The 17,626-nt window shown below is 40.8% G+C and overlaps 1 protein-coding gene across 1 annotated transcript; it reads right to left on the reverse strand.

Annotated features, from left to right (window-relative positions):
* Nucleotides 1-7,266: 7,266 nt before the first annotated feature.
* LOC135775152 (putative high affinity immunoglobulin gamma Fc receptor IC) lies at nt 7,267-15,942 on the reverse strand. The gene is made up of 6 exons (XM_073813062.1): nt 15,856-15,942; nt 15,696-15,737; nt 9,667-9,933; nt 8,642-8,908; nt 7,578-7,844; nt 7,267-7,271 (listed from the first exon to the last, which is right to left on the reverse strand). The coding sequence occupies exons 1-6, from the start codon at nt 15,884-15,886 to the stop codon at nt 7,267-7,269; spliced, it is 879 nt and encodes a 292-aa protein (XP_073669163.1). The 5' UTR covers nt 15,887-15,942.
* Nucleotides 15,943-17,626: the final 1,684 nt, after the last annotated feature.

Below are 17,626 nucleotides of genomic sequence, written 5' to 3' on the forward strand. Positions count from 1 at the left end.
TACCCTTATGTCATTCTAAACTTGGAAGACCTCCTTTCATCTTCGGAACACAGTTTAAGATGTTTAACGTTAGATTTAGTCAGAGAGCTTTTGTCCCAACTACTGAAAATCTATGTACGGTTTCCATGTCCAGAAAGTTAATAAAAATATCATCAAAGTAGTCAATGTGACATCAGTGGGTCAGCTTGAATGTATTACAGTAAAGCATCGAAAATACGTTGTGGTCCAAAAATAGCAAGAATTATGACTTTATTCTGTCTTCTCTTTCGGTTCTGTTGTGAACCGCGTGAAGTCCCGTGACTTTAGTGACCATAGTGACGCGGCTAACCTGTCGCTTTGACATGTTTGGTAAGTTTTTTTTTATTTTCAAACTTACAGCTTGCGTCTCCCCAGACTACGAACCCGGGTGCACAAAACAAAAGAAAAAAGAAGAAGCTAGGGCGGAACAAATAACAGTCAGCTGCGTTGTACGTCAGCCGCGTCACTGGCTTGCTCAACTTTATGCGGTGTTGCAGCCGGATGACGTCAAAGTTGATGTCATCTGTCTGTCAGTTCTTGCAGCGCAGCATGAAGTCAAACACACACAAAAAGTCACACAGAGATCGTTGAATTCTTTATATAACTGGCTACATGTTTTGTCTATCAATATTTTGGTGGAGGAACGAGCAAGCGATTGGGAACATCTCTAAAGGACGTCACGTTTTTGACGGCGCTGTTTGGATTATCTATTATACTACCGCCCTATTTTAAATACAAACTTTGAAGGCGGGTTCATGTGTTTAACGTAAATTACTGGAACGTAAATTACTGGAGTGTAATCTCATATACCCTTACATGTTACGATGTAAATAGTCCTCAGATTGTATATTATATTCCATTACCAGACGGTCATGCTAAATCTGATGTAAAGAATAGACTATATATCTATATTTCATGGATTATACGCATTTGTGGACAAAAATGGTCATTGGATGATTCACACATCTGAAACAGACTGGATTTGACTTGTGATCCCCACAAAGGTAAAAAGTTCTGTTTATTTTTGCATGTTGTTATCCGGACTCCTGTTACAAAATACTACATATGATGCTATCTGTAACTCAAAATGGCTTTACAGGGGGTATGGCTTAGCTAAATAAGATGTAAATGAGCCCTGTTGTGTCTCCAGGCAGGGAAAAGTGTTAACTCTTCTTTCTCAAATTTCTCTGCATTCTCTTTATTGAATGTGTTATATTCAAATGGCCACAACTTCTCCAAATCTTATCAGATTTCCACGTGTCACACATCATTGGAAAGCTTAGAAGCTGCACTTTCCGAATCTTTGAATAACTCAAAATGCCCCAGATCCGACTTGTGTCTCTACTTTCCGTGACTGGTCACATATATGCATATGGCTCCTTTTTAAAAAATCTTCATCAATAATTGTATTCTCAAAATGACATATCTAAACGCTATTTCCTGTGACAAAAACCCTTAATGCTTCAAAATAGCTTAACTTTACACCCATTTCATGTATGTAGAACCATGACAATTGTCCCCACCTTCATTCAGTCTCACCAGCTTTACTCACTAGACCAGGGATCCCCCAAACCTTTTTTACACCATGGCCCAGTTTTAGCTTAAAAAAGTGCTGAAAATCCTGCTTTGCGAAATGTATAACGTTTTAAACAGAAGTAAAGATCAAACAATCATGCATTAGTAAAATGAATAAATAACTGCTTTATTCATAGTATATTTTCTATAGACGTGTAAAACAATATTTTGCAGATTGTTTTTTTACTTTCATTGTTTCACTAGTTTGCCTTCTCATTAAGTTTTAATAATTAACAGTAAACAAATTGGCTTGCTGTTCTGGAAGGCATCTCGAACCTTAGGTCGGGCTCGAGCCCCAAGTTAAAGTAACATAACAGAAGAAAATAAAGGAGGAGATGAGGAGGAGAGATGCCAGAAGAATTGCGGCTGGGCACAGAGACTCCTGTTTACCATATGCTTTTAATGATAATTGACACAAGACTGTTTAGGTTCTTTTCAAACCTATGTTAAAAGTGTAACGGTTACAATATTATTACTCCGGTAAAATATTTTATTTTGATTATGGTGCCACGATCGCTGGATAATTTTGAAGTTGTTTTACATAAGCCTGCAATTACTTTTCATTTGCAATATCACAGTTTACTGTCTTCACGTATTGCATCATTTGCGAGGTAGCCTACATTTGCAAATGATTCATAAAGTCATACCTCTGCAATTCTTTGACCGATTGTGTTTTAAAAGTACTATGCTCAAACTCTACTGACAGCAATGTGATCACCGATGTGCTGGTAGAGATAGAGACAGCGCCAGTATGTGGTGTGTGACGTGGTTCTTGACGTTGTACACAAACACGCGGACCAGGGCGGAGTTTCGGGTTACGCTCTACGTGTGTTTGTTGTTGTGTATGCGTCCGCCATTAAAGGCTTGACTAAACAGTTCTCTCGTGTCAGCGATTCATTACATTGCATCTTCATACTGGCGTGGTGGCAGCGTTATTGTTCCCACTCCTCAGACAGCTCAGTGAGCTCGTGTAAGATTAGTCCACGCTACAATCGCGCATAAACGAGCCGCGGTGCGAATCTCTGCTGGTGAAACCTGAGACCTAAGCCATGGCGAATACACACAGAGCACCGAAGCAGTGTTGCCTTACGAAAGTTGAGATTGTAAATTCATTTGAAAACTGGCGTCAAAACCTCATCTACACGTTATCATTGGACGCTGAGTTCGCCCCCTTTCTATTGGATGGAGCGCACTGGGAAAAGAAGACGAGAGTTTCACCGTTCAGAGGTTTCACTGATGACGGTGAGACTGTTCCTGCCGCGCAACGGCGCACGCGCCAACAAAAGGTCAGCATGCTTGAACTTATGCTGGGACAGATCGCTAACTACTGCCCAGTGATTTCTCGGAATACTATTGTTAAAAACTCCACAAGCATTGATTTCATATGGCAGACAATCAGACTACATTTCGGGTTCCAGTCAACCGGTGCACACTTTATTGATTTTGCTGCTATAAAACTTGAGTCTAATGAAGGACCAGAAGATTTGTATCAAAGATTAATGGCTTTTGTTGAGGATAATCTACTACGCAAAGACTCTGGCATTACCCACGGTGGCGAACCCATTGCAGAGGACGAAGAGCTGTCACCCACGGTAGAAAATGTTGTTGTCCTCACTTGGCTTCGTCTTATTCACAGCGATTTGCCAAAGCTTGTGAAACAGAGGTATGGGACTGAGTTACGATCACGCACTCTGGCATCGATCAAGCCAGAGATATCACAAGCCCTGTGTTCACTGCTGGACGAGCTACAGTCATCAGAGGATGCCAGAGCTATGCGCTCAGCCGTGTTCAACCCCCCAAAACAGAAACCAGCGTCTCTGAGCCGACCTCGAAGATCTTGCCCACTGTGTAAAGAGGCTCGCCGACCTGATGGGCACTTTCTAAGTAAATGCCCCTTTCTGCCCCCTCCAGACAGAGCTTTCATTGCTAAGGCACGACAGGTTGCTGGCTCACCATGTTACTCTGAGTGTGAACCTGAGGACGAGAATGAGGACATGCTGCAAAATCCCAAGGCAGTGATGCGCGTCCACATTATGCAGTCACCATGCCTCGAAGCCTTTCACAGCCATGTCCCCGTTAGGTTAACCATCGACAGCGGTGCAACAGGTAACATGATAAGGGCTGCGTACGCCAGCAGACTGGGTCTTAAAGTCTCCAGCAGTACACAGTCAGCACGTCAGGCAGATGGCTCCTCACCATTGAAGGTGGTTGGTGAAACGCGCACGCATTTTCAGAGAGACGGGCACAAGCTCTTTTTCGATGGACTTGTGGTGGAAAACCTGGATTCAGACATTCTTGCCGGCATCCCCTTTATGGAATGTAATGACATTTCCATCCGGCCTGCTAAACGTCAGGTCTGTGTTGGGTCAGACACTTACGAGTATGGCGACAATCGGATGTATGGAGACGGACATGCTATTCGGCATGCTCATGTGCTTCGCGCCACTTCATCTCAAACTGTGTGGCCAGGGGACTTTGTTGAACTGGAGCTTCCAGCAGAACTAGCGCACGTTAGGGAGCAGCTCGCTGTCGAGCCACATGAGAGCTGTACGGACTGGCTCGCCCCGTCATTGTCTGTGGGGATTTCGGGTAAAATCAGAATTCCCAACTTAACCAATGTACCGCAGGGCATCAAAAAACACGATCATGTATGCCGCATTTGTATGACCTACGTTCCAGACTCACAACCCATGCAGGCCGTAGCAGAAGCTCTTCAGGCTTCCAGTGTTAAGTCTGATACGTCCAACCCAACAATGTTCTCTGACCTAATCTCATTAGACCCTAATGGCATCATGACAGCGGACATTAGAGAAAAGTTTCAAAAGGTCCATAGGGAATTCGACGAGGTCTTTACACCACAGTTTAAAGGCTATAATGGCGCTGCTGGCCCCTTCCAGGCTAGGGTAAACATGGGGCCTGTCCAACCACCCCAACAGAAGGGAAGGGTCCCACAGTACTCCAGGGGCCAATTACAAGATCTGCAGGCTCAGTTTGACGCGTTGGAGTCATTAGGCGTTTTCCGGAAACCCGAAGACATTGATGTCGATGTTGAATATGTTAACCCATCATTTCTCATCAAAAAGCCCAATGGTGGTTTCCGTCTTGTCACAGCATTTGCTGATGTGGGTCGTTACAGCAAACCCCAGCCCTCACTTATGCCAAACGTTGATGCTACATTGCGTCAGATAGCTCAGTGGAAGTATATTATCGCAACTGACCTCACCAAAGCTTTCTACCAAATTCCACTTTCCAGACCATCTATGAAGTACTGTGGGGTAGTCACCCCATTTAAAGGTGTCCGTGTTTATGCCAGATGTGCCATGGGAATGCCTGGCTCAGAGACCGCATTGGAGGAATTAACCTGTCGGGTGCTCGGCGACCTCCTTCAACAGGGACAGGTGGCCAAGGTCGCAGATGATTTGTATTGCGGCGCAGACACCCTCGAAGATCTTCTCTTGGTATGGACAAAGGTCCTGGCAGCCCTCCGGGCGTGCGATTTATGCTTATCTCCCAGTAAGACTGTCGTTGCCCCAGTACAGACCACTATATTGGGCTGGGTGTGGAGTCAAGGTACTATTCGCGCTAGTTCTCACCGGATTGCAACCCTGGCCTCGTGTGCCACCCCTTCCACCGTCACTGCTCTACGATCATTCATTGGTGCATATAAAGTCCTTGCTCGCGTCCTAAAGGGTTGCGCCTCTATCATTGCCCCTTTTGACAGTGTAGTCTCCCGTAGGCTTCCGTGCGAAATTGAAGCGTTAGCTATAGCCCCCGCCCTAAAGCATTTTGGTCCTTACATCGTCCAGTCTTTACAGACCCCGTGTGTTCTCACTGATAGTAAACCGTGCGTGCAAGCGTTTGAGAAGCTGTGCAGAGGAGAATTCTCTGCAAGCCCACAATGTGAGAGATGTAAAGAGATATTTGAACACTGTCACCATGGCGAATGATGGCCTGTTAGTCGTACGGCACAATACACCGCTATCAAACACCACTGAATGTATTGTCGTCCCACGGTCCGTGTTGCATGGTTTGCTTATGTCACTGCACATTCGGCTGGATCACCCCTCTGCGCATCAGTTGAGACTTGTTGTCTGCCGGTACTTCTATGCACTGGACATTGACTCTGCCATCCAACTCACCAGTCAAGGCTGTCATCAATGTGCTGCCCTGGCGAAGACCCCAGTATTCGCTATGGAACAGTCCAGCAGTGACCCACCAGAGACAGTCGGCTCTACCTTTGCTGCCGATGTTCTAAGGCGTGAACGTCACTTCATTCTGGTTGTTCGGGAGTGTGTGACATCCTACACAGCTGCATTGTTGATTGATGATGAGCGGAAAGTTACTTTGCGGGAGGGCCTTATACGCCTGTGTGTCGACCTTCGTCCGCTCGATGGCCCCTTTGCTGTAGTTAGAACCGACCCAGCTCCTGGTTTTTCGGCACTAGCTAAGGACGCCGTGCTCGCTCAGTACAGGTTGACCATTGAAGTAGGCAATGCTAAAAATGTCAATAAAAATCCAGTGGCTGAAAAGGCCATTCAGGAGCTACAGGGTGAGATTTTGCGTTTGGAACCACACTGCGGGGCCGTTACCCCTGTGCTACTGTCTGTGGCTGTCGCTCGGTTGAATAGTCGTATTCGTTCACGTGGCCTGTCAGCTCGTGAGATGCTGCTGCAGCATGATCAGTTCTCGCACGACCCGTTACCGGTGTGTGACCGGGACCTGATCACCTTGCAATACAAGCAGCGTCTGTCTAACCACCCTTACAGCGTGAAGTCAAAGGCACCTCGGAGTCGGGGTGCACCTAGCCCTGACATTAGCCCAGGCGACCTTGTGTATTTATACAGTGACCGCAATAAGTCTCGGGCTCGCAGCCGATATCTTGTGCTTAGTTCTGACGGTGCGTGGTGCAATGTACATAAGTTTACGGGCTCCCAGCTGTGGCGTGCGTCGTATAGGGTTCGCTTGTCTGACTGCTATAAAGTTGACTCTTTTTCAGGTGCCACGGGTCATTGTGATGACGCTGCTGTGTCGGAGAGTGATGAGGAGGGCGGTGTGCAGATTGTTGCTCCCCCATGCGGTCCCGATATTCCCTTGGCAATTGCTGAGCCTGCTGTCCCTCCGGGGTCTGACGATTGCGGGCACCAGGGAGCTACTATTGTTGCCCCTCCCAGTTCGGTGGAAGCCCCATTCCGTGATATGGGCCCCTTCTCAGGTGTCCTGGTGCAGGCTCCCCGGCAGTCTGGCCGTCTTCGTCGGCTCCCCACCAGGTTTCAAGATTATGAGTTGGAGTAGTCAGGCTACCTTCGCCTGTATCCTTGGTTTGCTTTACAGAGTAGTGTTATTGTGTTTTGTTGGTGTTCCGCGTGTGTTCAGCACTGTCTTTTGTGCTGTTGCTCTGCACTACGGGTTCACCCGGTGTACCCTATGTTGTTTTGTGCTTTTCTTTTGTTTCCTCATTCCCACAGGCACCTGTGAGGGAGTTTGTGTCCTGAAGGAAAAATGGGCGGCGCCAGTATGTGGTGTGTGACGTGGTTCTTGACGTTGTACACAAACACGCGGACCAGGGCGGAGTTTCGGGTTACGCTCTACGTGTGTTTGTTGTTGTGTATGCGTCCGCCATTAAAGGCTTGACTAAACAGTTCTCTCGTGTCAGCGATTCATTACATTGCATCTTCATACTGGCGCAGAGAAAAAGAGAGAGCAACCCTGTACAAAAGTGAAAATGATCAATGTTATTTGAAGTCGGCTCTTAAAGGACAAAATACCCGATTAAGCTATTATGTAGCTTACAGATTTACAGACTTTTTTCAGGATGTTCTTGCGACCCGGTTGCAACTTGTAAACGACCCGGGGCCGGTACTGGTCCGCGACCCGGTGGTTAGAGACCTCCGCACTAGACCTACTCAGTCATCTGTAGTAAATGTGACACAATGGCAAGTGGAAATAAATGAATGGTTTGAAATTGTTTGTATGACTGAACTTACCTTTTACGTTAAGTTGAAATACATTACTCTGTGTGGTAGTAACCGATCTGCCATTAAGTTTTCCTTTACATGCATATTGTCCAGAGTCAGATGAGCTCTTTGCTGTGATGGTTAAAGTAGGGTTTATTGTAATTAGTTCACCATTTTTGGTCCATTCAAAGGACCAGCCGTTAGAACTGCTTCCAAATTCACACTGCATGGTGATTTGCTCATTTGGGAAAAACTCTTTCCAGGTTGGATTCGCGGTCAGCTTTGGGAGAGGAGTCTCTGCAGAGGACATAAAGAAAACAACAACAGTCAGGTTAAAATAAGTTTATTATAACTCTTCAGATGTTTCTGCATAATTGTGTATTGTTTATTATTTGCTGCTTCTTTGGTTACAAAGTCAAAACCAAATGCATTTCAGATTCACATTTATCCATATGTCCCCTTTTGTTTTAAATCCTCTGTGGTCAATAATTCAAAATAGCTTGAGTTAACTCTTAAAGGTACAATTTGTAAGATATTTGCAGTAAAATATCCAAAAACCACTAGTCCAGTGTCATATATTTTGTCCAGCTGATTACTAACAATACCTATAATGTTTTCAACTACTTGTAAATTATGAGAAAATTGCTGCCCTAAACAGTGACACAGGGCAGTGCAGTCGCCTGTAACATTACATGAAACCTTACATAATGAAAAAAAAAACGATGTCATCAAACACAACATTAAAACTTGATTACTTTAACTTATGTGTAACATGATTTCTCATTCCTGTCTGATTGATGGGCATCAGCGTTTGAGTTAAAGGCAACAAATCCCATCAGTCCACGCTGCTTCAGAGCATCATTAATCTACGTCATTGTTATTGATTTGATCTGGCGCCCTCTAGCGGCACGGATTTTAATTGCATCTTTAACCCATTTAATGTACGCAGAACCATGACGATTGCAAAATTTTCTCACCTTTATTCAGTCACACCATCTTTACTCACTAGACCCACTCAGTCAACTGTAGTAAATGTGACACAATGGCAAGTGGAAATAGGAATGGTTTGAAATTGTTTGTATGACTGAACTTACCTTTTATGTTTAGTTGAAATACATTACTCTGTTGGGTAATAACCGATCTGCCATTAAGTTTTCCTTTACATGCATATTGTCCAGAGTCAGATGAACTCTTTGTTATGATGGTTAAAGTAGGGTTTGTTTTAATTAGTTCCCCATTTTTGGTCCATTCAAAGGACCAGCCGTCAGAACCTCTTTCAAATCTACACTTCATGGTGATTTGTTCGTTTTGGAAAAACTCTTTCCAGTTTGGATTCGCAGTCAGCACTGGAATAGGAATCTCTGCAGAGGACAAAACGAAAAACAACAACAGTCAGGCTAAAATACATTACATGTACATTTAGTCATTAAGCAGATGCTTTTGTCCAAAGCGACTTACAAATGAGGTAAACAATAGAAGCAATTATAGCAACACAAGAACAACAATACATAAGTGCACTGGAAATAGTCTCATCAAGTCCAACACAGTAAACATAGCCAAGAATTGGTTATGACAATTGTTTTTAAAGATAAATAAAAATAGAAAGATACTAAGTCCTTTATTAGGAAGTGAGTTGATGGCGTAAGAGATGGGTATTTAGCCAATTCTTAAAGACAGCTACAGAGTCAGCAGATCGGCTCGCGACCTCGTGTCACAAAAATAAGTTTATTAGATGTTTCTGCACAATTGTGTATTGTTTATCATTTGCTGCGTCTTTTACGAAAAGTTATAAAGTCAAAAGCAAATGTGTTTCAGAATCAAATTTATGCATATGGCCCCGTTGTTTAAAAATCATCCTGTGGGTCAATAATTGTATTCTCAAAATGACACATCTAAACGCTATTTTCTGTGAAAAAACCTTTATGCTTCAAATTAACTTGAATTAACTCTACACCCATTTAATGTACACAGAACCATGACGATTGCAAATTTGTCCCCACCTTCATTCAGTCACACCCGCTTTACTCACTTGACCCACTCACTCAACTGTAGTAAATGTGACATAATGGCAAGTGGAAAAATAGGAATGGTTTGAAATTGTTTGTATGACTGAACTTACCTTTTACATTTAGTTGAAATACATCACTCTGTTGGGTAACAACTGATCTGCCATTAAGTTTTCCTTTACATGCATATTGTCCAGATTCAGATGAACTCTTTGCTGTAATGGTTAGAGTAGGGTTTGTTATAATTGGTTTGCCATTTTTGGTCCATTCAAAGGACCAGCCGTCAGAAGTGCTTCCAAATCCACACTGCATGGTGATTTGTTCGTTTGGGAAAAACTCTGTCCAGGTTGGATACGCAGTCAGCTGTGGGATAGGAATCTCTGCAGAGGATATAAGGAAAAACAACATACAAATACGTTTATTAGTAGGGATGCACCGATAGGATTTTTTGGGGCCGATACCGATTTAAACAGACAACTTCTGGCCGATGCCGATACAGATATTAACACTTGTATACAATACTATACAGTTGGTCTATTAGCTAGTTTATTTCTGCATCAAATTATTTTTACTGAACATGGATTGGATCTAATTAACATTCAACTGACCAACATAATAAGAGAGACACAAATTAAGCTAAAACAAATATAATAAGACAGCATGACAACCTTCAAAGGTGGTTTTTGATATTCAGCATTTATTTTATTAACAACATTAACTAATTTTTTAGATATAATGAATTTCTTTATGCAGTTAATTAATAAACAATCGGTATCAGCCTTTCTTGTGCTATTGCCGATATGCCGATGGTTTCAAATTCATAAAAAATCGGCCGATAAATATCGGCGGCCGATACATCGGTGCATCACTATTTATTAGATGTTTCTGTACAATTGTGTATTGTTTTTTATTTGCTGTGTCTTTTATGAAAAGTTACAAAGTCAAAAGCAACTGCATTTTAGATTCACATTTATACACATGGCTCATTTGTGCAGTCACGTGACAAGAGAAGACAATGCTGAATAAAGTCGTAATTTTTGTTATTTTTGGACCAAAATGTATTTTCGATGCTTCAACACATTCTAACTCTAACTGATGATGTTGTAGTTCTCGAGACCAGTCTCGGCCTTGAGTCTCGTCTTGGAATCGACCGCATTTTTACTCGGTCTCAGACAAAGAGGACTCAGAATTTTATTTCAAGACCGTTCAAGACCACAACTGATGGCACATTACAAATTTATGTATCATTAATTTTATGCAGTTTATTCAGGTTTGGCATATGATGTTGGAATTGTTTAAGTTTCTCCCAATGACAATTTTTCTAATTTTATTACTAAAACATTGCATTGTGTTAAGTGGATGGCAAGCCATGGAAAGACAGTTCAGAATAAATGGTTAAGTTGATTTGAATATTGGACAGAACTAGGGTTGGTATTGTAAGAAATTTTCCGGTTCCAGTTCCGCTTAACAATTCCCAGTTCCGATTCCTGTTCCATATAATAAAAGAAATAGGAATAATAATGCACAATATTTATACAATTCCATTTGTGTTTATTAATCACTGTCAAAATATTTTAAATGTAAAATTAGCCGGCATCTGATGGTCCCGGAAAGACACGTGACCTGTTGAAAGTCCTGCCCTCTCTTCTATGCAGCATCTGAAGTTTACAAATTATTTATAATTTCTCTCTCCAGAAACCACTCGCGTGCATTTTTGTTTATGATAAGACTATAAAGGAGCACGTGAACGCACAGTTCTATGCTGGTGAATGATCTCAGGTTCAGAGTGGATATTTGATTGTATTTGATTGTATTGTATCGTGATTGTTTATATGCATTTAAAACCCGCATTTTGAGGAGCTGAACGATATATCTTGTTGGGATGACCCGCGGGTATTTTCGTTTATTATAGCTCAATTGAGCATGTGGCGTGATATTCTTTTATGCTGCTAAATGATGTAATGATGCTGCTCAAATGTCCCATTTGATCTCGGATGTATTAAGCGACGTACGAAGAAGGGACTGCATAACTTGCTTAATTTTTCAAGCGGTTTGGTTTGTTATAAACATCAAAGATGTACCTATGACACTGCATACTTATACAAAAAAAATCATGAAACATGTTAAAGCATCCTGAATTATAGCCAAGTTAATAACGTTTGTAAGAAAACAACCCATTTGAAAATTGGTAGAAAATTGAGTGACAAGCGTGGTTGTAGACATGAAATGTGAAGCAAATGTTAAGATTTGAGCACCCGTACAGGATCGGCGTCTATGTGTGTGTTTATTGTATCATTTTTTATCCCTGAAACAACACAGGGTTCAAGTGAGGAACCTTTTGGGGGTTATGATATCTCCAGCCGCCCTGAAAATGCACTCTGATGCTGTACTGGTAGTGCATATTTGTCCACACAAACTTAAAGACATCTCGCTGGGTGAGACTGTACTTTATATTTTTCATAGTTTGTGACGTGCACACCACCAGGGTCGTACTGTCCCATCAACAGCCTTAGAATCCACAGTTTGACTTCCTTTTAGACAGCAGTGGCGGTTCTACACGGAGGACAAGGGTTGCCCGTGCCTCTGTAGACATGTCCCTGGCCACCCCTGTGGCCCCCCCATGCTTACCAAATAAAAAGTATGAATTTATTATGATTTTACATGGGAGCGCCAAAAGCGGAACTAATGCAACGCAACGTTCTACACGGGCAAATTAGAGCGGCGCACCCAATCACTGCAGGTGCTGCTCGGCGAATGTCTCAATTCGTATACAAGCTCCAGAGGTTGTGAATGTGTATGCAGGTCACGTGATTTCCAGTAAGGGAACATGGGGACCATCGATGCTCCCTGGTTTTTGTGTTGCATTATGGGAATTTTAGGTAACTAACTTTTCAGTGAACTGGAAGGATCTTGCGATTAAAATGGCTCTCTAATCAGTGCCCGGACTACTGAACAAGGGAGCTGATGAGGGCTCAGCTCCTCTTTTGCACCTGCACTCACACTTGTACAAAATAAATGTTTATATGATTGAAAAGTAAAATAAAGTGGCAGTTTCCCAGACAGGGATTAGACTAGCCCTAGACTAAAATTCATGTAAGAGCTGTCCTGAAAACAACTTGTACTGAAATATCTTGAAATAAATCAGTGCCCTTTGTTTATCTTCAAAATGCACACGGTGCAATGATCATTCTCATGTTTAGCGCCACCTCGTTTAAATAGCAAATGCATTTGCACCCAATTTTGGACCTATGGGCGTTCTGGTCTGAAACGAGGTGTGTTCAGGCACATTGTTGGCACGATTCTAATTTGAGGCAACTAAAAAAGACTACGCCATTGACCAACTAAAACCTGGTCTAAAGTCAAAGGCACAATATGTTTTTTGTTATTTAAAGAGCGCATTAGTAATATGCACCTATAAACGGGTCGACAACGCGGGTTTGCTTATCACATACATGAATGCGCAGCAGCACAAAAACGCTTTAAAATATGAAAGATTAAAGGATTGAATGTAAAAGATTATTATTGAGTCTCTTGAACATAAATGAGGACCGATTATGAGACGTTAGAACAAGGTTCCCCAAATCTTACCCTGGAAGGCCGGAGCACTTCATAGTTTAGCTCCTACCCTAATCAAACCTAACCACCTGTGATTGTTTAGTGATCATGAAGAGCTTGATAAGCTTGCTCAGGTGTGTTTGATCAGGGTTGGAGCTAAACTCTGTAGTGCTCCGGCCCTCCGGGGTAAGATTTTGGGAACCCTGCATCAGAAGGTGTAAAGAGCTGATTCACCAAATAAATGCTTTGCTTTAAACAAATGCATGTGTTTTAAATGTTTTTTAAATGTTTTTAAACAACACATTTTTGTAACATTATTCTTAAACTGGTGGTCTTCTTACTCCTCTTAGTTTTTCAGTTTACAAAGTCCGTCATCTAAATAGGGATTAGAAATAGCACCAGCGCAACTGGCTTTTTAAGGGGATGAGAGATAAGACTATTTAAATATCCATTGGTTTATTGCACGTTATGTCCAAAACACACCCAATTCTCATTAGGAGAATATGAAAAACCCCTTTTGACCGTGCGCTCAGCGCACAAACCATTTTTTCCGTCGTTAAATTAGCAAAAGTGGCATCAGACACGCCCATTTAGGCTGTGCGCTTTAGACAATGCAGTTAGATCATTAAAATAGGGTCCTATGTAAACAAAGTATACCTTGGCAACGCGAGTGTTTTCTATGGTAAGCTGCGTTAGTTTGGCTGCGTGACTGTTAACAGTGGCTCAACGTAATTAATATTCATGAGGTAAGACATGGCTATTTAAAGTGACCACTCCCAGCGCTCTTTTAAAAAAACAAAACCGGTTCTGAATAAGAACTGGTTCTCAGTTCCCAACCCTAGACAGAACACATGTTGAGTTATAAATAAACCTATGCTGGGTTGTTGCTTTTTTACTTTTATTTTATTTCCTATTATCAGTGCAGTCATACAGTATGTCACTAATTCACATTTTGATGATACAATATTGATGGTACAGTAAAGCGTCAAGGGTCGCCATAGATGTCTTCCATCCTAACAAAAATATGTGTGAGGGGAAAGATCCTTATCTCTGCAAAACCACATATACATTTGGGGGATAAATACATATGTTTTTTTAATACAAATGACCATTGGTAAATACATTTAAGATAAGTAAAATAAAAGTACGAAAAATATAGTCTACATAATAATCATATCAAATGAAAATGTTAGGCAATGGAAGACCATTTATTTAGGAATACATCTGCTTTCAGTTGTAATAATGCCATTGTATGCGGTATAAACATTTTGGATTCTTTCCCTCAATTGTGCAACTGTTGGGGGGTGTGGCTTCAGCCAGGATGCTGTAATTACCTTATTTGCTATTAAAAGAAGGATTCTCAGCAAACATGTTTGGTTATTATCTTCAAGGTCAGCTGCCAGTACCACTGGCACAAAATATGATGGTTCAAGAGGTAGATCTATACAAAGACATTTTTTATTTCTTTTTGTACTTTTTGCCAATATTCTGATATCCTTGACTGCAATCAAATGATTTCAAGGCTGCTCCGTCAAACAGCTGATCCAAAACCACTAGACTCCTTTCTTTCCATTTCCGAAAACCCTTGTCCAGCTTAGCTGTGGAAAACTCACAGCTATGTCATTATGCTGCACATGTCATTATGCACAATTGATGAAACTCAGAAACTTATATCCAGATATATTGTAATGAGATGAGTGGCATGGAAAATACATATTTGTATTCTTTACACGTTTCTTGTCTTCTAACCAGTTTTTCTGAACTGGGCACTGATGTAGACCTTTATCTCATCTATAATGTTTTTGGTGTTAATGTGGGCTAAACATTCTCCAGCTCTCTTTATCTCTCATCTATACAATGTCTTATTTTAAACCTGCGCGGGCTCTTCTTCTCGCGGTTCGGAGTGAGATGTGTTGACTTTTTTTGGTTGGCTGTGTAGACCCATTGGTAGATTAAACGGAGCGCATGGTGACATTAAACGATTGATGCGTGATGCAAATAAGTGTTTAAAGCCTCATTGCGCATTCAGTATTTTTGTCACAGGTTCCCTCACATGCGTGAATACTTGTAAAAAACATTTTGGTCGCAGTCTGGAACCCTTGGTGCCCCACTATTGCCTGGTGCCCCAAGGTACTCGCCCAGTCCTGTCTATGGATAATCCGGGCAATCATTTGATACAGTGATTGCTGACTGATTTTGTTTATTTCCGATTTTAAATTTTGTTAAACTTTTTGTATACAATTTTATCATTTTTTGTTGTTAATATTATTTTAACAAATATACAGTTAAAACTGCACAATAAATGTTCTGCTTTTTAAGATATAGTTGTTGTCTTTATATTTAACATCAACCAATACAATTAAAAATACAAGAATATATATTGGAGACTGTACAGTGGCACTGTAAAAATAACAGTAAAATTTCCAGTACTAATAGTGTACTTCATTTTGCAGTATGCTTAAAATCTACTGTCATTATTTCTACATTAATTTTACTGTTGTATGAAATACATCAACTACTGGATAATTGCTGCAAGTAAGTTACTGTTATTTGACAATAAACTTTTTACAGTGTAAGAATTTCTTACCATCAGTTGCATTTTGAGATTTTACTGCTGCAATGACTGCCACTGTAAATAAAAAGAAACATTCAGAAATGTAATGTGTCAAAATAGCAATATCTACAATAAAGTAAAATGCTATTTTTTTGTAGAACAACACAATTTCCTACTAAATATTGTGTCTTACCTGTCAAAAGTAGTATTTTAAACATTTCCATTTGCAGCCGCAGTCAAGAGTAAAGCAAAGCTATTCTCCGTCATTGAAGGAAGACACTGCAAAACTAAAATGACTTCCTTCATTACCATTTAAAAACGTAAACCTCACAGGAAATTAAAACCTATCTTTTTTTTAAATAGGCTGCGTCTGAAATAACATACTGTGACAGTAGATTAAGTACTACTTATCCATAGTTAAAAGGGACTTTATACAGTATAGTATGAATACGGGTAATATGAATGAATTCGGACAAAATGGATTCACCGTTGATGCATCAAGTGACATACGTTGTCATAAACAGTTAGTAGTTAACTGAAATGACATTAAACTAGTGCAATTTAACCACAAAGGACAGCTGTTGAATATATGTATTTGCATTTGAAAAGAGCTGCATTACCGCTTTCAGGCATTTTTGAATAAAACAACACCTCTCCTACTTCTTCTTCATTCAAAAACTCCTCTCCTGGGGGCTCATGGGATAGCAAAGGGTCCATCAAATGAACATTTCAGGATTGTGCCAGAGCTAGTAGGTCATCCGGGTACTTTTTACCTATACTGGACTGTTTTTGGAAAACTATGAATTCAAACATACCACTCGCCTCACCTGCTTTTCGCCTACTCATTCATCATGGAAGTAGGCGTTTTTGGACGAAGCCACAGTGTCTGACTGCAGCCATTTCACAGACAGAGTGCTTGAGTGATTGTAAATCATTTCGTTTCAAATTGTGTCATTCATGCATGATCAATGAAGCTTGTAGGAGTCAGTATTTGTTTCAAATTTCAGTATCTTTGATATTTGATATGTTTAACTTAAAAAAAGAAACATTAAAATCTGTCTTTTTGTTGCAGATCAGGAAAGATGCAAAACCCAATGGTGTTTTGCATCACTGAGGTAAAACTCAGACCCTTATGGCTTTAGATGAGATGAGATTTATTTATTTATCCTTTCGGAAACTTGTTCTGCACCATAAAGCATGCCTGATACATCTATACATAATGACGATTAGACAAATAACAAAACAAACACAAAACAAAATATACAAAAGAGTTTCCCTTGCCCCAACAACCCCTCACTCATGTACAAAACATCAGGACAAAAAAAAAAACACACAGACCCCCACTACATAACTAGGACAAAGTGCAGTTGTGTATACCATTATAGTCCCACAAGGGAGAAAGTACATGGTGCTATTGTAAAGTGCTGTCCTCCAGGTACTCCTCCTTATTCATCAATACAATGTTAGTTGGTATAAAAGACTTACTAGCTCGATTTGTTTGAAAATAAGGTAGCCTAAATCTCCTTCTTGATGGCAACATCTCATATGCCTGATGTAGGGGATGTGACTCATCTTTATGTATTGCTTGACCTTTCTTCAACACCCTTCTACTAGCCATGCTTTCTAATTCTGTCCCTGCAACCTTACTGGCCAAATTAACTATCTTACTCAGTCTGTTTTTGTTGATTACAGACAAGGAGAAATACCAGGCTACACAACAAAACAGTAGTACACTTGAATTGTAGCATATGGATTATGTTTATGTTTAGTTTTTTTTTTTTTTTTGGATGAAATGACATGATGACTCTTCATTCATATTTAAGTCATCTTTAGCAGACTGAAGAGTATGTTAACACATTTCTTTTTGGGAAGTTTTGAATTCATTTCTTAACTCATTAGTGGTAATAACACAATGAAAACAGGAAGTTTAAAGAAATTTATAGAATGCTTTTCAACATTTCTGT

The sequence above is a fragment of the Paramisgurnus dabryanus genome, chromosome 21 (genome assembly GCF_030506205.2).
Source record: "Paramisgurnus dabryanus chromosome 21, PD_genome_1.1, whole genome shotgun sequence".
Classification (NCBI taxonomy): Eukaryota; Metazoa; Chordata; class Actinopteri; order Cypriniformes; family Cobitidae; genus Paramisgurnus; species Paramisgurnus dabryanus.